Source organism: Odocoileus virginianus, chromosome 6 (genome assembly GCF_023699985.2).
Source record: "Odocoileus virginianus isolate 20LAN1187 ecotype Illinois chromosome 6, Ovbor_1.2, whole genome shotgun sequence".
Classification (NCBI taxonomy): domain Eukaryota; kingdom Metazoa; phylum Chordata; class Mammalia; order Artiodactyla; family Cervidae; genus Odocoileus; species Odocoileus virginianus.
In genome coordinates, this window is record NC_069679.1 from 64,434,946 (window position 1) to 64,454,855 (window position 19,910).

Here is a 19,910-nt window from a genome sequence, read left to right on the forward strand (position 1 = left end):
AGTAGTTAGTAAAACTGTCAGCATTAGGCTTTAAAAACAGATGACACATTTAAAAATGGATCAAGAGAGAACTGCATAGCCCAGCCCCAAGTAGTAGAAATATAATGCAAGTTACATGTGTAATTTTCAACTTGACAGTAGCCAGATTTAAAAAACGGGTGAAATTCATTTTAATAATTTTTTATTTAGCCCCATTATTTCAACATGTAATCAATATAAAAATTACTCATGAAATATTTCACATTTTTTTCCATACTAAGTCTTCTAAAGTTAGTGTGCAGGATGTACTTACAACACATTTCAGTTCAAATTTGCCACATTAAAAGTGCTTTTATAGCCACATGTGGCTACTGGCTATTGTATTAAAAAGGCGCAGAGCCCAGGGTAGGAACCAAATCCTATCTTGGTTGGCAGAGTAGCTTTGTTATCCTAGATAAGACCTTTAACCACTCATTTCCTTGGTTTTCTCCAGAGGGCTCTGGGATGGTCATTTCTTATTAACACTTTGTGTTCTTTTTAAGAGATTCTCTGCAGAGCTATATATAAGTGGCTCTTCCCAAACATTTCATTTATTGCTTATTCACATGTCAAGATCTGAACTATCAGTCTCACTGCCCTATGAAATGGTATAAAAATGTATCCAAATTATAATTTCAGCTTTATGTATATGGAGAAAGTCGAGGAAGTGAGAAACAATTCCCTCTTGTGAGTATTGTGACTTGCCTTTCTGTCAGCCTAGCCTCAGGAAGGCACCTATTAGAATTGTGCCTGGTCCAAGATCCCTTTCCCCTTCCCGCCACAAGGTCCAGGGTCCCTTCCGCTCTCTTAGGAAGGTTTCCAAGTCCCCTTGGCTCTCAGTTGTCTGAGAGACCAGACTCTGCCCTAACAACCGTTGCTAAGGGGCGGAGACTTGGAATTGGTTCCTGAGACCAAATACTCCAGGATCTAGTACTCTGGGCGCATGCGGCGACCTTCTTTGAACTCTCGCGAGGTTTCGTCTTCCCGGAAGTCCCGAAGGATCTTCGCTGTTAACGGCGTCGCGATGTGTGTGGACTGTGTGGAGAAGGAATATCCCAACCGGGTGAGCGAGTGGGCGCCGAGAACTGCCCGCTCCCTTGGCCCATGGCCGCCCCTGAGGCTTCTCGTACCCCTGGGAGGTCTGGCGTGGGGCGGCCTCCGCCGCTACGCCCCATCCAGTGACCCGGTAGCTGTATTTAGCACCTGATAGGGGTACGGCCTGCAGCCGTCGTTTCCTGCATATCCCCACCCTGGAGACTGGGAGCAGCCGTTGCTTCGTTTCTCTTGAGCTCCAGGGGAGGGAAAAAAAAAAAACCCTACCACCACCACCAACCTAGCCGAGAACAGAGGAAGCCCCCACCCCTTCCCTGGTCTTATCCTCAAGCTTGATTTGATGGCATTCAGTGCTCCTCCCAAATTCGAGCGCTAGAAGGGACCTCTGAAGTCATCTGTAGAACCCAATTTTGTTGATGAAATTAATGCCTGGAGGCGGGAAATCTCTTGCCAAAGTTCACTTTCTAGTTAGTGTGAAAGGCAAGACTGGAATTCTGGCTTCCTTGCTGTTAACTTTCTTTGAAATCTCTGTTCCTTTCAAGTTCAGGAGATTGCGAAGCTTGTTTATTCTCATTTCGTTCAACGTATACTTACTGAACATTTGTATTCGTGTAACTTGCGAACCGTCGAAGAGTGTACATTTACAGGGTCACGTGACTAGCAAAAATTGACTAGTAGCTAAATGCTATAGGGTGTAGAGAAAGGGGAGAGCAATAGGAAATTGTGGTGTTCTCCCCAAAGAAAGGTGGAATTCACTTCAGACTTAAAGGATAGTTGTGACTTGGGTGGAAAAGGAAAGGAGGAACTGAAGGCTGGGGGAAATAAGGATTTTCATATAGGCTGGGAGATGTAGTTGTTCCTGTCTCTTAATAATTTGAGTAATACTTAGTCTTTTGGGAGGGTTTTATAATATATCATGAACACTCATATGATATAACCTCTTTGAAAATAAAGGTCTAGCACTATTAAAAAAAAAAAGATGTATGCTGAATGACCTGGTGGTTCTGATTCTAGGGAAATAAATGCATGTTCCTGGAGACTGGTATAAGAATGTTCATAACAGCATTGTTTGTGGTGTTGGTGGTGGTTTAGCCACTAAGTCCTGTGACTCTTGCGACCCCATGGACTATAGCCTGCCAGGCTCCTCTGTCCATGGGATTCTCCAGGCAAGAATACTGGAGTGGGTTGCCAGGCTGGAAAAATGTGGTGTGGTCATAGAATGGAACGCCATGAGTGAATGGAGCAGTGGCTTGCAACTGGGAGCAGTTTTGCCTCCTGAGGCACATTTAACAATAGCGGGAGGTATTTTTGGTTATCGCAACTGCAGTCCTACTAACATTTAATAAGTAGAGGCCTTATGCCATACCTTTACATTTCACATACTTTTCTGTATTGTGGTCTATTTCATACTTTTTTAAGTTTAAAGAGAGATTTTTGTGAATCCAGTACTGAAAACTGCACATTATGAGCACCATGAGGAAGATGTTTGCTGTGGATAATATCATATCTTAAATTGGGTAATTCCCTTCCTCCAGGCTTCCACTGCAGGGGAAATAGGTTCTGTCCCTGGTCCAGGAACTAAGATCCTATATGCTGAGGTGCGGCCGGTGGGGGGGGGGGGGGGGGGGGGGGGGGGGGAATGTATATATATATATATATATAGTTGGATTTTTAAGAGTTGAGCTCATCAAAAGACAACAATTATATTGAAGTTTAGACTATACACTTTAGGCTTTGGACAGCCATCCAAAAAAAAAAAAAAAAGGGAAATGACTCTGAAATCTGCTATATAGGAAAGTGGATCGAATGGTTGTATGTTGAGGTGATGGGATGGGAGAAAATGTAAAAGGACAGCCCTACAGAGCCTTTGGGGAAACCAAATGGCAGCTGTAGTATAGGTATGAGATGATGAAGACTTCATATCAAAGAAAGAATTAACAGGGCTAAACCAATTTAATGTAGGAGGGAAGAAGGGAAGAGCATTCATAATCTCAAGAGTTTTCTATCTAGGCAGCTGGGAAGTTTGAAAGTATTACAGAAGTTTGAGCCATGGGGGAAGGGGAACCAAAATTGGGGGAGCAAATGATCAGATTGCTTTTTTTTAAAATCATGTTTCATCTGATGTTGAAACTGTAACATTCCAGGAATAGGGTAAAAATACAGGAAGACAGTTTGGGTAAGAGACTCAAACAGATGAGTCAACCAAATAAAGGAGTCAGGAAAAATTTGTTCACTTAGGAAAAGAATGTAGACAATCAGCCAGTACTGAGAACTGAGCTTCAAGGATTTAATTAACTTAGAAAGTGAAAATAAAAGTATAGGAAGAAATAAAAGAGCTTCAAGGATTAAATGAATTTTGAATGTGAAAATAAAAGTATAGGAAGAAGAAAATAAAAGTATAGGAAGAAAATAAAAAGCTTTGAGGTGATTGGAAAACCAGGAAAGTGCCTGAAGCAGTTTTCTGATTTTTATTCTGTTTTAAAATGATTAAAAACTGTCATGAGGAAGAATTGGACTTTTATTTGAAATTCCAGAAGGCAGATTCAGAAATAATTAGTGGATGGATGTTAGGGGGCTGTAGGCTTTAAATCAGAATAAAGAACTTTCTAACAATTTTTTTTTTTTTTTAATGGAATGGGTAACCTTAGAGAAATTGAACTCTTCCTTTCATTCAGTAGAGACTAAATGATGTCCTGAAGTCTCAGGGATCCCTCCAACTCTGGGGTTTTTTGAAGTCATGAGATATTTTTAAGGACAGTAAGAGCAGAAGCCATTCTGCTTGAACCTGGCAAAGGTAAAGGTACTAAGGTGGTAGTAGCAAGTATAGTCCACTTATTAAATTTGGCAGAGAAAAATAATGGGTTAACATGTTGGATAGGTCTAAATGCAGAATGAGTAGGTAGTAAATATTTAATTATTTATCTTTGGGCTTCCCTTGCCGCTCAGCTGATAAAGGATCCGCCTGCAATGCAGGAGACCTGGGTTTGACTCCTGGGTTGGGAAGATCCCCTAGAGAAGGAAAAAGCTAACCACTTCGGCATTCTGGCCTGGAGAATTCCATGGATTGTATAGTCCATGGGGTCACAAAGAGTCAGACACAACTGAGGGACTTTCATTTCACTTGGTTTCCTAAAATGTCTGGACTTTGGTGGTGAATGTTTTTCACAGTCTAGGAGATTTCTTACAGAGCTCTGGCCCTCTTGTTTGTAATATTACAGCAAGAACTTGAACTCAGATTTGAATCAAATTGGAAATGAACCATACTAATTTTTTGAACTCAACTTTTTTTACTCAACTATGAACCAGATTACTTTTTTCCATTTAGAAAAGCATTTAGCAAACCAGTTAGAACTAGAACTCTACTGCATTTTCTAAAATAACTGATTAGGCACAAAATTGTAATAAAACATTTCTATATCAAACTAGAAATGAAATCTATACTTCATATAGTTCAAGTTTCAGTTTTAACATTCTTAGTAATGTAGCAGCAATACAGAAATAGATCATAAATTTAGACTAATCAGAGGGAAGTAATCAGTGTAAATTAGTTACATGTTTAAATTAGAAATTATGTTTCATATACTTTAAAATTAAACTGTGAAAGTTCATGTACTCAGATTGTTGTGTGCATGTACATATTTGCTCAGTCATGTCTGACTCCTGGCGACCCTATGGAGTATAGCCTGTTAGGCTCCTCTGTCCTTGGGTTTCTCCAGGCAAGAATACTGGAGTGGGTTACCATAGCTTACTCCAGGGAATTTTCCCCGACCCAGGGCTCAAACTCATATCATCTCCTGTATTGGCAGGCAGATTCTTTACCACTGCACCACCTGGGAAGCCCAAATTGTTGTTTAGCATCAAACCATATTTAATTAAATGCGGAGTCTGATATACAATTTGTAAAGCAGTTGTATGGAAATGGATGCTTTAAAATGATGTTCTGCATTTTAAAATGTCTATATTAAAAACAAAACAAAACACAGGGGACTGTCCTGGTGGTCCAGCGGCTAAGACTCCTTGCTCCCAGCGCAGGGGTGTCGGGTTTGAACCATGGTCAGGGGACTAGATTCTACATGCCACAACTAAGACCTGGAACAGCCAAATAAATAAATATTTTAAAAACAATCTGGAAAAAAAAAATAACCACCTGGAATCAGTAACTTAACTTTACATTTTAAGACAGTGAAAAAGCAAGAGCAGACTGAACCCAAAGCAAGCACAAGAAATGATACAGATTAGAGTGGCAATGAATGAAGCAGGAGATAGACAATAGAGAAAATCAGCAAAATTAAAATTTGGTTCTTTAAAAACTGTATTTTCCAGATTTAAGTACTCCTTGTCAAAACATATACACTGATAAGTTATACCATCTGAAATAATAGTTTTTTGAAAGAAACAAACTGGCCCAATCCTTGTCAATATATTTGCAGATTTCTCAAATTTGTAACATTTTATCATAGTATACTTTCATACTAATTATCATCATACTATTTAACCATTTCTTCCTGCGTATTTATATACCTTTACAGATCTTCAACCAGGATTTGGCTGAATCGCATTTTCTAAAGATTTTTAACTTTTGACTTTTTTCCTGTCTTCTTAAAACTGTTATAGCTTACTATTATTACTGCGAAGTTGATTTAGATTTTATTCTTCTCTTTCCTCCTGCTGTGAAAACCTCAAACGCTTCTCTGAATACTGTATTCTTTAATTTTCTTTTCCAAATTTGTACATTAATAATCTTGCTTCATCTAATAAAATAATCATGCCTCACTGATGAAGGTTACCCTTACTTTCAAATGATCAGGGCCTTTAGAGAAAGCCCCATCAGTTTCTTAGGTACTTTACTTACATTTTGCCATTTCAAGAATTTATTTCCTTACCTCACAACAGGTACATATGTATCTCTTCTCTTCCTTCAGTATTTAGAGTTTACATTTAGCCTGCTTATATGGTCAGATTACAGAGTTTAGACCATATTGTATAAAGTGCCTGTGTTTATGTGTGCACTTCTGCTCAGAGTGCTGTTAATAATTTATTTGAACATGGTATTTAGATCTTTATTCTTTTAAGAGTTTTTTAAAAATTCCTTAATATCTTGGAGTCTTTGACAGTCAACTTTTCTGGATTCAAGGCAGTACCAGTTCAGACCTCAATAGGCTTTTTGTCAAAGTTTTTTAATTCTAGCAGAGCTATTTAAAATCCTAAAAGGTAATGCTGTTAAAGTGCTGCACTCAATATGCCAGAACATTTGGAAAACTCAGCAATGGCCACCGGACTGGAAAAGGTCAGTTTATTCCAGTCTGGTCGGTTATTCCAGTCTCAGAAAGGCAATGTCAAGGAATGTTCAAACTACCATTGAATTGCCCTCGTTTCACATGCTAGCAAGGTAATGCTCAAAATCCTTCAAGCTAGGCTTCAACAGTACATAAACCAAGAACTTCCAGATATATAAGCTGGATTTAGAAAAGGCAGAGGAACCAGAGATCAAATTGCCAACTTTTGTTGGATTGTAGGAAAAGCAAGGGAATTCTAGAAAAACATCTATTTCATTGACTACACTAAAGCCTTTGACTGTGCAGATCACAACTAACTGTGGAAAATTCTGAAAGAGATGGGAATACCAGACCACCTCACCTGCCTCCTGAGAAACCTGTACGAAGGTCAAGAAGCAATAGTTAGAACCGGACATAGAGCAGTGGACTGGTTCATAATTGGGAAATGAGTGCATCAAGGCTATATATTGTCACCCTGCTTATTTAATTTTTATGCAGAGTGCATCATGTGAAATGCCAGGCTGGGTAAATAACAAGCTGGAATCAAGATTGCCAGGAGAAATGTCAGCAACCTCAGCTATGCACATGATAGCACTCTGATGGTAGAAGGTGAAGAGGAACTAAAGAGCCTCTTGATGAAGGTGAAAGAGAATGGAAAAAAACTGGCTTAAAACTCAACCTTAAAAAACCTAAGATCATGGCATCTGGTCCTGTTACTTCGTGACAAATAGTTGGGGGAAAAGTTGAAATAGAGGCAGATTTTATTTTCTTGGACTCCAAAATTATTGTGGACAGTGACTGCAGCCGCGAAATTAAAAGATGCTTGCTCCTTGGAAGAAAAGTTATGACAAACCCAGACAGCATATTAAAAAGCAGAGACATTAATTTGCCAACAAAAGTCTGTATAGTCAAAACTGTTTTTTTCCAGTAGTCATGTATGGATGTGAGAGTTGGGCTGTAAAAGAAGGCTGCGTGCTAAAGAATTGATGCTTTTGAATTGTGCTGGAAAAAACTCTTGAGAGTCCCTTGGACAGCAAGGAGATCAAACCAGTCAATCCTCAAGGAAATCAACCCTGAATATTCATTCGAAGGACTGATACTGAAGCTAAAGGTCCAATACTTTGGCCACCGGATGCAAAGAGACAGCTCATTGGAAAAGACCCTGATGCTGGGAGAGATTGAGGGCAGGAAGAGAAGCGGGCAACAGAGGATGAGATGGGTGAATAGCATCACCAACTTAATGGTCATGAGTTTGAGCAAACTCCGGGAGATTGTGAAGGAAGGGGAAGCCTGGCATGCTCTAGTCCATGGGGTCACAGAGAATCAGACATGACTTAGCAACTGAACAACAACAATCATCTAATTAGGAAAAGAACTTGAAAAAGAATAGATACACGTGTATGTACAACTGAATCACTGTGCTGTACTCCTGGAGCTAACTGTACCTCAATATGAAATAAAGGTTAACTAAGTTGCTTATTAGTTAAGTTCTGAACAATTACTAGTAAGGCTTCAGCAAAGACCTCATTTGAGCCAGGAACATATGTTATTTACAGTTTCTTAGTTACAGTTTCTTTCTCTCTTAAATGTCAAGATGTCAATCTGATGAATTGCAGAAATTACCTTCTCTGCCTGAATCACATATATCCTAAGGACTGGTATCTATAAGAGCTGAAAGTTTATTTCTCTTTATTTATTTTCTGATATTTTTAAGGCTTGAGAAAATGCTTTTTCAACAGTCGACTGAGCATCACATTGCATAAGGTCATTTTTATTATTGGCTCAGAGTTTCCATTTTGATTAAATTTTCATTCTAGTTTTATGATACCTCATTTAGTGGTGTTGGCTATTAGATTTTCTTTTTTTTCTTTTACATTTATTTTTATTAGTTGGAGGCTAATTACTTTACATCATTACAGTAGTTTTTGTCATACATTGAAATGAATTAGCCGTGGATTTACATGTATTCCCCATCCCGGTCCCCCCTCCCACCTCCCTCTCCACCCGATCCCTCTGGGTCTTCCCAGTGCACCAGGCCCAAGCACTTGTCTCATGCACCCAACCTGGGCTGGTGATCTGTTTCACCCTAGATAATATACATGTTTCCATGCTGTTCTCTTGAAACATCCCACCCTCGCCTTCTCCCAGAGTCCACAAGACTGTTCTATACATCTGAGTCTCTTTTTCTGTTTTGCATATAGGGTTATCGTTACCATCTTTCTAAATTCCGTATATATGTGTTAGTATACTGTAATGGTCTTTATCTTTCTGGCTTACTTCGCTCTGTATAATGGGCTCCAGTTTCATCCATCTCTTTAGAACTGATTCAAATGAATTCTTTTTAATGGCTGAGTAATATTCCATGGTGTATATGTACCACAGCTTCCTCATCCATTCGTCTGCTGATGGGCATCTAGGTTGCTTCCATGACCTGGCTATTATAAACAGTGCTGCGATGAACACTGAGGTGCACGTGTCTCTTTCAGATCTGGTTTCCTTGGTGTGTATGCCCAGAAGTGAGATTGCTGGGTCATATGGCAGTTCTATTTCCAGCTTTTTAAGAAATCTCCACACTGTTTTCCATAGTGGCTGTACTAATTTGCATTCCCACCAACAGTGTAAGAGGGCTCCCTTTTCTCCACACCCTCTCCAGCATTTATTGCTTGTAGACTTTTGGATAGCAGCCATCCTGACTGGCGTATAATGGTACCTCATTGTGGTTTTGATTTGCATTTCTCTAATAATGAGTGATGTTGAGCATCTTTTCATGTGTTTGTTAGCCATCTGTATGTCTTCCTTGGAGAAATGTCTGTTGAGTTCTTTGGCCCATTTTTGGATTGGGTCATTTATTTTTCTGAAATTGAGCTGCAGGAGTTGCTTGTATATTTTTGAGATTAATCCTTTGTCTGTTGCTTCGTTTGCTATTATTTTCTCCCAATCTGAGGGCTGTCTTTTCACCTTGCTTATAGTTTCCTTTGTTGTGCAAAAGCTTTTAAGTTTCATTAGGTCCCATTTGTTTATTTTTGCTTTTATTTCTAAAATTCTGGGATGTGGGTCATAGAGGATCCTGCTGTGATTTATGTCGGAGTGTTTTGCCTATGTTCTCCTCTAGGAGTTTTATAGTTTCTGGTCTTACATTTAGATCTTTAATCCATTTTGAGTTAATTTTTGTGTATGGTGTTAGAAAGTGTTCTAGTTTCATTCTTTTACAGGTGGTTGACCAGTTTTCCCAGCACCACTTGAAAACAAAATTGACAAACCATTAGCAAGACTCATTAAGAAACAAAGGGAGAAGAACCAAATTAACAAAATTAGAAATGAAAATGGAGAGATCACAACAGACAACACTGAAATACAAAGGATCATAAGAGACTACTACCAGCAGCTCTATGCCAATAAAATGGACAACTTGGAAGAAATGGACAAGTTCTTAGAGAAGTATAACTTTCCAAAACTGAACCAGGAAGAAATAGAAGATCTTAACAAAACGATCACAAGCAAGGAGATCGAAATTGTAATCAGAAATCTTCCAGCAAACAAAAGCCCAGGACCAGACGGCTTCACAGCTGAATTCTACCAAAAATTTAGAGAAGAGCTAACACCTATCTTACTCAAACTCTTCCAGAAAATTGCAGAAGAAGGTAAACTTCCAAACTCATTCTATGAGGCCACCATCACCCTAATTCCAAAACCAGACAAAGATGCCACAAAAAAAGAAAACTACAGGCCAATATCACTGATGAACATAGATGCAAAAATCCTTAACAAAGTTCTAGCAAACAGAATCCAACAACATATTAAAAAAAATCATACATCATGACCAAGTGGGCTTTATCCCAGGAATGCAAGGATTCTTTAATATCCGCAAATCAATCAATGTAATACACCACATTAACAAATTGAAAGATAAAAACCATATGATTATCTCAATAGATGCAGAAAAAGCCTCTGACAAAATTCAACATCCATTTATGATTAAAACTCTCCAGAAAGCAGGAATAGAAGGAACATACCTCAACATAATAAAAGCTATATATGACGAACCCACAGCAAGCATCACCCTCAGTGGTGAAAAATTGAAAGCATTTCCCCTGAAATCAGGAACAAGACAAGGGTGCCCACTCTCACCACTACTATTCAACATAGTTTTGGCTATTAGATTTTCTAACTTTTCCTTTTCATGTGTTATATTAAGACTTCATTAAGTTGTTTCTAAATATCCGGTTGCGTTTAGTCTTCTCTCTTAAACACAGTTTCGGACTTCAGAGACTTACAGCTCTAACACTGCCTCAGGTTTATTTACTATGAATAATACTTCTAGAGGAAAGCTAGTAATTTCAAAAATTACTTGGCATAAACTTCAAGCAAGTAAATTGTGGTCATGTTTTTTGACTTTAGAGACTTTAAGTCTATTAATCATTTTCTCCAAGGATTTTGAAATATAAGGAAATTAAATCTCCCCCCAAAAGGAAAATTAAATCCCTATTTTCTTATTTTAGGGTAACATCTGCCTGGAAAATGGATCTTTCTTGCTGAACTTTACAGGCTGTGCAGTGTGCAGTAAGCGAGATTTTATGCTGATCACAAACAAATCTTTGAAAGAGGAAGACGGAGAAGAAATAGTTACCTATGATCGTAAGTAGACTCTTTAACATCTAAGTCTGTTAGTAGATGTCATCTTTTGGGAATTAGGTTGTGCAGAGTATTATGAGGTCTATATTACTATCACACTGCAACACATAATCACTAGTTCTTTAAGAGGAGAATATAGGTAACATCTCATGTATCTAGCAACATCATATATTCCACATAAATGACTTGCAGATAGCTGAAGCTTATAATTTAGGCACTAGTTTTCTTTTGTTTGTCTTTAAAGACTATGTCTTCTGAAACAAGATATAGGGACATTTTTTTTAAACTTAGGGTCATCCATGTGAATTTTCACCTTCTACTATAGTATAATGCAATGATGTACCTCAGCAGCTCTTAAGTGTTTAGGGATGTTTGTCCTTATACTAAATGGCTCTGAGAAACTTTTAAGTCTTATTTCTGCTTTTATAGCTTTTGTGTCTTTTGTTACTGTCAGTCTATCGTTTCTTTTGCTGCTGTAAGGATGGATGCCATCTTCATGTGCTGTTCTTCATTTTTTATACTGGGAAATGAAATAAATAACTATGTATAATAAAAAAATCAGTTCTGAGGTTGGCACTAAGAATCTCTGAGTAAATTTATGTACATGTGCACTTTAGTGCTCAGATATTGTGGCAGCTGATTTAACTGTTCACATTTCCTTTTTGATTGTCTCCTGATTTTTTGGCATGTTCTGACTATATGAAATAAATGTGTTAATAACAACATTTTTAAAGAAGGGTATAAAAGACACTAAGCCTTTAGAATAGAGTCAGAAAATAGAAAAATGTTCTACGTTAGAAGAATCTTCTTTCTTTTAGCATATTTAGTTTTTATTTTTCTAGATAGAGGAGAGTGGTCAAAAGCAAGGGCTCTGGAGCGAGAAAGCTTGGTTTGAATTCTGGTTCCAACACTCCCTAACTCGGCATGGTCTTCCTAGTTACTTACACATGGTGTGCCTTTCTTTCCGTATCCTTACAAAGGGCTTCCCTGATGTCTCAGCTGGTAGGGAATCCACCTGTAATGTGGGAGACCTGATCCTGGGTTGGGAAGATCCCCTGGAAAAGGGAATGGCCACCCACCTCAGTATTCTGGCCTGGAGAATTCCATGTTTAGTCCATGGGGTCGCAAAGAGTCGAACACAACTGAGCGACTTTCACTTCACTTCACTTCACAAAGGTGATAAGAATAGTATCTACCTTGTTGGGTTTTTGAGAAGATTAAGTGAATAAACAGATAAAAAGTGTTTAAAACAGTATCTGGCACACAATAAGCACTCTATATATAATAGTTATTATAATATTGTTTTTACTAGAGTCTTGTTACTGCTAAATTCACTTTAATGTCTTGTGTTAGCTTTTTGTTTATGTTTGGGTAGTAGCACAGTTTCTATCATTCCTGAGAATAAAAGCTCCTATATAATTAGGTAGGTTCAGCTAGTTTAAAAAATACACATATCTGTTAATTGATTACCTTAGCTTCTAGTGGGAATTGCACATTAAGTCTCTGAGTTCAGGCCCTTAATTATATAGTGTTGCTGTGTAATAGAGTCTGTATTTTTTTTTATCAAGGTGGACATTACAATGGGTTTCTTTTGTGTTAAATTTGACAGAGTTAAGATTCTTTTAAAGCAATACCATGCTAAGAATAGAAATTTTACTGTCTTCAGACACCATCTAAGATTTAATTTTTTAAGTCTCTCTTTGTTTCAGCAGATCTTTGTAAGAATTGTCATCACGTAATAGCCAGGCATGAGTATACATTCAGTATCATGGATGAATTTCAGGTAAATGTATATATGTGAGTGTGTTATTGAGGGGAAGGGGGATAAGAAGAGTACCCTTGACAAATCTAGGTATAATCTTCGTAAGTGAAGTGCTCACAGATGTTAGAGGAGACCGTCCCTCTCTTCCACTTGTGTAAGTTGAGAAAGATACTTTAGATGTGGGTGGATCTGTTCAAACCTGTCTTCACAAGAGTCACAAAGCAAAATACATGGCTTACAGATGATATCTCTGTCTTGTCATTTTTGCTTGTAAAGAATAGCACCTTATGGCTTCTTATAAGGTTACCATTGTGCCTCTTTTTTCTCTACCCAGTTATTTGATTGCACAGTTGTTGGCTTTAAGTGTTGGTCTGCCCACTGCCACCATTCTTATAGAGCATGGAAACCGTGATAGTAAGATTATCTTTGTTTCCCTTGGACTGTAGTCAGCAACTCTGGTCTCAATTTTGATAGGATATTTGAATATTATTTGAGAAGTAAAACAATAGGTGAATCATGGTTGGAGGAGAGAAGCTGAACCACTGTAAGGGTAGAGAATAGGGATCTATTAAAAGATTAGTCCTTATACAACTGTGAGAGCATGTGCAGAATTCTACAAAATCCTACAGGCTAGTATAGGCCTACAGTTGCTGAAGATCCACAGATCTAATGGTGAGGAAGAAAAGCTGGACAGTGGGGGAGAGCCACAGACAAACTGGAAAGCCCAAGGACACACTCACCTGTGTCCATCCCTCACTGCCTCCGCTTTCAAGATTGAGTTACATATTTCCTGTGAACTACATGTTCATAGGATATAAACGTCAGGTAAGAGTTTTTTACTGTCAAGGGAATTTTTTTTTTTGGTACTACTATGATTAGGGAAAAAATCTTCTACAGTAGAATCTTATAAAATAGTACAAGAGAACCACTTTCATTTTTACTTCAATGTGGAAGAAGGCACTTAGTCACCTGTCAGAATCTGGTCTAATATCTTGTGGTCCTTCTAAATAACATCCTGATCACATCTCCCCAGCATCCAAAAATTATGCCTCAAAGATTCTTATATGATAGGTGTCTCTTTGGGCAAAATCAAGGTCTCAGTGAATGAGTAGTGACCAAATAGGGGAGTGTACATGTCAAGGACTTAAAGGAGCATCTCTCTCCATTCATGGAAGGACAGGTGTGCTTATAACTATTTTCCAGCAGTTCCTGAAGCTCCTGTGAGGTTTTTAGAGTCCCTAAGTGAATCTTGAGATTGCCTGTGTATGCCCTAATTGAGCCATAGTGTGTCGGCACCATGAGACCAAAGCCTAGCAGATTTTCCATTATGACTGAGCACAGCCATTTTCAAAGCTGTCCCAGAAGTTCCTTTGGGGAAAGAAGAAGGGAAGGGAAGATGGCTGTAGTCACAATGCCTAGATAGTGTGGAATTCTCTTGGGAAAAAACTCTTAAACTGGACTCTACCTCCAGTCCTCTCTTCCCCAACATCCACTCCCTGCCACCCCCGTGTTCTTTATTTTGCTATCAGCATATTTGTCTTAAAATGATGCTTTCAGACTACCTCTTTGGCTTTGTCTAGAATAGCTGTCTTTAGCTCCTGTATACTGTCCAAGCTTCCCATCCCAAGGTTCTCACTGGGTTGTCAGCCTCCCCTTCTCTGATTTCTCATTGCTTTCCTTTTGCACACCATTCATAGCATTGTCCCAGCTTTAGTCTCTCCTCCTTCCCTCCTGTTGTAGAAATTTTTATTTCCTCTCTGTTATCCCCACAATGCATTTCCTCAGGAACTTCATGTGACCTTCTCTCCTCCTAGCTTTTTCTCAATGAGATTTAAAGCATTTTTACATTAAATATATTTAGTTCTTCTCTATTTGTTAAAAGTAAATTAAAATCCTTTCGTTTCACTCAGCTGCTTCTTCGATTCATCTCTGATCATCTCTCTCCTTCCTTTTGCTTCTTTACTTGAATAGCTCTTTACCCTATTTTCCTTTATTTCCTTTTGCTTCTCCTAACAATCTACAAATTGGTTTTCACTTTACTTTCGAATTTCAAATTTCACTTTACTTTCAAATTTCATTTTCACTTTACTGAAATTATTCTCTCATAGATTCCCTATAATGTAGCCAAATCCTGTGACCTTGCCTTCTCATCTCTCTCAACATCTTTCTGAATCTGGTTTTGTTAACCATTGTCTTTTTGGAGCATTTTATCCTCCGGGGTCCATAGTGCTAGACTTTTTTCTTTCTTTTTAAATCATTTTGAAAGTTCCCTTGCTTTCTCTGTGGTTTCCTTTCCTATTTCTCCCTAACATCTTTTCTCCTGAGCTTTGGCCTCTGGTCTAGGAACCTTCTCTTTACTCTCTCAGATACCGAGCACACGTATACTCAGTCTCTGGTGAAGCCTATAGGGTGTCTCCCGGATCTCCTCCTCTAACCCTGATGTCCTGTCTGCCCTCCTTCCTCCCTTTGTTTCTCTCTTTTGTTTGGCTCCAGTGTCACGCTTCGTGTGAAGGACCATTCCGCTCAAACCTAGAGGACTGCGGCAGTCTCTATGCTGTAGTTGTGCACACCGCCCTCAAATTAATCTCTTGACACTGCTCTGCTACTCCTCACGCGATGTGCTTGCCCTGTTCCGTATCGCTGTCTGTATTCCTGCTCTTTCCTTTACTTAACTTGTCCCTTTCACTATGTTCAAGCTAACTAAATCTTACCTCTTTTAAGCTGTACTTAAATTGTGCCTCCTTCTGCTTCTTAGTAATCCAGCCCTTTTTTGAACTCTTCTTGTATCCATTGCAGCCCCAACTCGTGACTAGCCAGTTGGTAACTTCCATCTCAGCCTGATGACCCCATGGACTCCTCATTCTCCGCTGCTGTGACTTACTTTCCTCAGTCTCACCCCACTCCAGCCCCCATCTTATTCCAATAGTAGTTCAGGTTCAGGGTGGGATTCCCACCATTGGTAATATTTTGCTTTGTTTGAAATGTCTTATGAGAAATTTAAATCAGAAGTAGGCAGACTAGGACTTACAGAGGTCCCGTGGTTAAGACTCCATGCTTCCGCTGCAGGGGCCTCAAGTACACTCCCTGGTCAGGGAAGTTCTGCGTGCCACGGGGTGTGGTCAAAAGAGAAAAAGGCAGAGTAGTGCATTAATCGTCAGTTCTCAGCTTCAGTTTGCTTTATTTGTACCTCTCAGGATTACTTTGAAGCAAATCCCAAACGTTTCCTACTTCTGTAAATATTTCAGTATGAACTCTAAAAGATAAAGATTCTGTTTTAAACAGATTCATTTTTAACAAACAATGTTGTTAAAATAAGGTTTTCTGATGGCAAGTATTGAGGGGGAAGTAGAGACATAAGTACAGAGTTTAAATGGAAAATAAGTTGGGATTACAGGCATCCTGTATTTTTTATATTACCCTAAAATCCATTGAAAGGGCTATATTTTTGCCTCAGGAAAGAAGTGGGAAACTGCGACTGCTTTTTCTTTGTCTATAGACCAGGGAAGGAGAGGACTGAGGGTCAGAATTAGCAGGTACTAATAGAGGGAAGTCACTCAGTCATGTCCGACTCTTTGCAGCCCTTGGATTGAATACTGGAGTGGGTAGCCTTTCCCTTCTCCAGGGGATCTTCCCAACCCAGGGATTGAACCTAGGTCTCCTGCATTGCGGGTGGATTCTCTACCAGCTGAGCCATAGGGGAAGCCCAGAGAAGGCAATGGCAACCCACTCCAGTGTTCTTGCCTGGAGAATCCCAGGGACGGGGGAGCCTGGTGGGCTGCCATCTATGGGGTCGCACAGAGTCGGACACGACTGAAGCGACTTAGCAGTAGCAGCAGCAATAGAGGGAAGAGGCCCGTGGGACCCTATTACTCAAGTAACATGGAAGGTACAGCAACTCTTACCAAGGGAGCAAGGGGTAATGTTAGTCACAAGGTCAGGAGACAATCCATATCTCAAGAAAGGGGAATGGGACTAAGCAGTTTTGTCCTAAAGAGAATGTTTACTAAAGGAGACCCAAGCCTGCCTCACACAGTGACCTCAGTCCCTGGGAGCAGCGTGCTGTTCCGCTTGAAGAGGGACAAAGGACTCATGAGAGACAGCACGTAGGAATCCTCCCTTCAAACATTCCCTGACAGGACCCTCAGCGTAAAACACAGGATCTGATCTTGCCCAAAGGGGATTCCACCCATCCCACCATTTCTTCCAGATCACTTCCCTCAGGCTTTGCCCAGGTGGAGCCTTTGAAGATCTCTGTGAATGACTAAGGGGAATTCTGATTCTCCTGACTTGGCCAATTTGGGTGAAAAGTGTCCTGATCCCACCATATTCCTGGCAGCACGGGAAGATATGTTCCTGGCATCCCAAGTGAGAATTCTGGACATATTTTCCCACAGAAACACTTCTTTGTGTGGTTAGATTCTATAGGACTTGTACAGTATAAATTTAAAAGACTCCCTGGATTTCCCTGGGAACCTAACTGCTTTGTGTAATGTTACTTCTGTGGGAAACTGCTTCTGCATTCCAAATAATTGACCTGGAATGAAGTTTGGATTCCAGACTGCCTATAAATTAAAGATTATAGGTATAATCAGTCTTACTGATTTAACAGTTTTTCCAAATTGTACCATATGTTAGGTTTTTTCTTTCTGTCAAGTTGCACTGTAAATTTTGCAAGGTCAGACCTTGTCCTCGCCTTTTCCCGTGTCTGCCAGTGTACCTGGCATATTACAGAGCCTTTATGCACATAATGAAAACTTGTCATTGGGTAGGTTGGTTGAAAATTCAAATAGTTGTCTAGCTTCACACATTTTCCCATATTGGCTTTATTATTTTTTTCTTCATTTCCAATGAGAGGTTGACATTCTATTAGTAGTGTCTAGTGAGTGAAAGCAGAATTTGAAAGCAGTAAAAACCTTGGAGAGAGTGGATTTTAACTATTTTTGATTCATGAGACTCGTGTTTGTTTGCTGAGCTCTGGTCTCTATTTCTACTGTGTGTGTGGAGTAGACTTTAAAATTAAATGTGGTCTTTTAAGAAACAGTCTTTCTACTGCTATAACTAAGTCCTCCTGCTGAACTCTCTAGCAAAAAATGGAAAGGCAGTTGCTGGTTCTGAGTCTTTGTACTGTAGTCATTGTTTACCTCTGTGACCCTCTCTAGTGACTGTTCAGACCCATGAAACTCAAACTACCTTGACTGATCAATTTCCAGGCAGCCAGCAATCTCAATGTCAGGTGTGGAAATACTAATAGACTTAGTATAGATGCATGTTTTCCTAAAGAAGATAAAAAGTTTTAAAGTAAAAGGTTTGAAAGATATATGTTTCTATAGTTTATGACCATATTATATATTCTAGAAAGAAACAGCTATAAAAACAGAACTTTGACCTAAGGATTTTTGCTTAAAACAAAATACCTTCTGTCGCCAGTCTGGACATTTGTTAAGCTCAGGAAACATAAAACTCCTTAAAAAGATCAAATTCTAGAAAACTAGCTATCTAAATATGAGACATGAGATACTAGTGGATTTAACATAATTGTTTATTTTTTCTGGAGTAGATAAAAGTAGCCTTTTGGGTTTGGAAATTTTTTCCCCTTTTTTGTTTTAAAAATTGTTTCCATTGCATATTAGTGTTGAATATCCTAGAAAGGAACAGCTCAACAGAAATTTATCCTCAGGGGCGCACACTCAAATTGTTTCATTACTTTAAATAGCAGCACTAAGTAAGCCCAGTATATGTGTTTTCTAAATTTAGGAAATAGCCATGCCTTTCCAAGATGACATTCTTGTATACATAGTAAATAGAGCATAGAACATCAGTATGTATTCAATTTATATAAACAAAATGTTGTGGGATACACAGACTAAACCTAGGACTTCACTTACAGGAAGAAAGTTGAAGAAATTGATCGACTGTACAGATAGTATATCCAGGACAATTTACGAGGACAGGTTTATCAGAGAAAGTTATGAAGGCTCTTTCTGCTGGTTCCTCAAGGTAATTGTGCACTTTCTCTTGTTCCAGGAATATACCATGCTGTGTCTGTTATGTGGTAAAGCTGAAGATACTATCAGTATTCTCCCAGACGACCCCCGACAAATGACTCTGTTATTCTAAGGATCCTTCTGCTGTTCTGTAATAACGCTGTTGTGTTGGTTTACAATACAGCAAGCCTGATGATTTGTCTTAGTTTATAATGGAAATTATTTGCATATTATTTTTTGCTGCTTAGACTCACCTGTTCTTTGAAAGGAAGAGTTCCCTGGCAGTCCAGTAGTTAGGACTTGGCATTTTCACTGCTGTGGCCAGGGTTTAGTCCCTGGCTGGGAAACTAAGACCCTACAAGCTATGTAGTGCAGGCCTCACTGCCCCCACAAAAAAAAGTAATTTAGGAGATTGCTGAGCTCTTCTGCTAAAGTTCCCAGTACATATTAGTGCAGCCAGAATGAGGCATCTTTGTTAGCTGTTATGTGGCTGAAAAATAACTAGGATGAAAAGCACATCTAGTGCCCAGATCTTGGTTCCAATAAAAGGAATCTAGGACTCCTTGGAGAAATGACTGAGTCTAGGACTGGGGCAGTAAATATACAAGATGAGCTTGGAGCATCTTGAGCCACAAAAAAAGGAAGTGCTCAAAGGGAAATCACAATGATTGGGAGTATGTCAAAGGGACAGAAGAACCCCCCAGAGAACCTCCCAGTGACCAAGGCTGGAACAATCTGAGCAACAAAATAAAGTAGTAGTGGATTATAACCCAAACTATAAAATAAATATTCATGAATCCCTACATGAATGACTGAATAAATACATATATTGGAGGGAATAGTTAAGTCTCCCCCATGGGAAAATTTCAAATAATGTGTGTAGATACTCCTAACTCCTTAACTATGGGTTTGCATGACTTCCTTCCAATGAGTAGAGTATGGGAAAGGGGAAAAGTAATTTTAACTTTTATTTCAATAAGAGATCTGACAGACACTAGCCTGGTGATCAAGATTAACATCTCTGATGATAAGCCATGTTGATAGCATTACCCTTGATATGTGATAAGAATGACATGTTACCTTTGGGGTCTTCCTCCCCAAAACCCAAAACTTTGGTCTAATAATGAGAGAAACTTCAGACAAATCCCAGTTGAGAGAGAAATCCCAACTGAGGAAAATACCTGG

The 19,910-nt window shown here is 39.1% G+C and overlaps 1 protein-coding gene across 3 annotated transcripts; it reads left to right on the forward strand.

Annotated features, from left to right (window-relative positions):
* Positions 1–972: 972 nt before the first annotated feature.
* CHURC1 (churchill domain containing 1) lies at positions 973–19,528 on the forward strand. 3 transcript variants are annotated; one of them, XM_020879200.2, is made up of 4 exons: positions 973–1,081; positions 10,847–10,982; positions 12,689–12,762; positions 18,766–19,528. In XM_020879200.2, exons 1-4 carry the CDS (start codon positions 1,043–1,045, stop codon positions 18,856–18,858), a joined length of 342 nt encoding a protein of 113 aa, XP_020734859.2. In that variant the 5' UTR covers positions 973–1,042; the 3' UTR covers positions 18,859–19,528. The 3 variants fall into 3 exon arrangements, with proteins under 3 accessions (XP_020734859.2, XP_020734860.2, XP_070325590.1); XM_020879201.2 differs by having other exon boundaries at positions 12,692–12,762; XM_070469489.1 differs by lacking the exon at positions 12,689–12,762.
* Positions 19,529–19,910: the final 382 nt, after the last annotated feature.

Excerpts from the sequence above, each read along its gene's own strand:
- CHURC1 (XM_020879200.2), top strand. The coding sequence starts at position 1,043 with ATGTGTGTGGACTGTGTGGAGAAGGAATATCCCAACCGG. Across the intron at positions 1,082-10,846 it reads AGAAGGAATATCCCAACCGG|GGTAACATCTGCCTGGAAAA; the intron begins GTGAGCGAGTGG and ends TTCTTATTTTAG. Across the intron at positions 10,983-12,688 it reads AGAAATAGTTACCTATGATC|CAGATCTTTGTAAGAATTGT; the intron begins GTAAGTAGACTC and ends TCTTTGTTTCAG.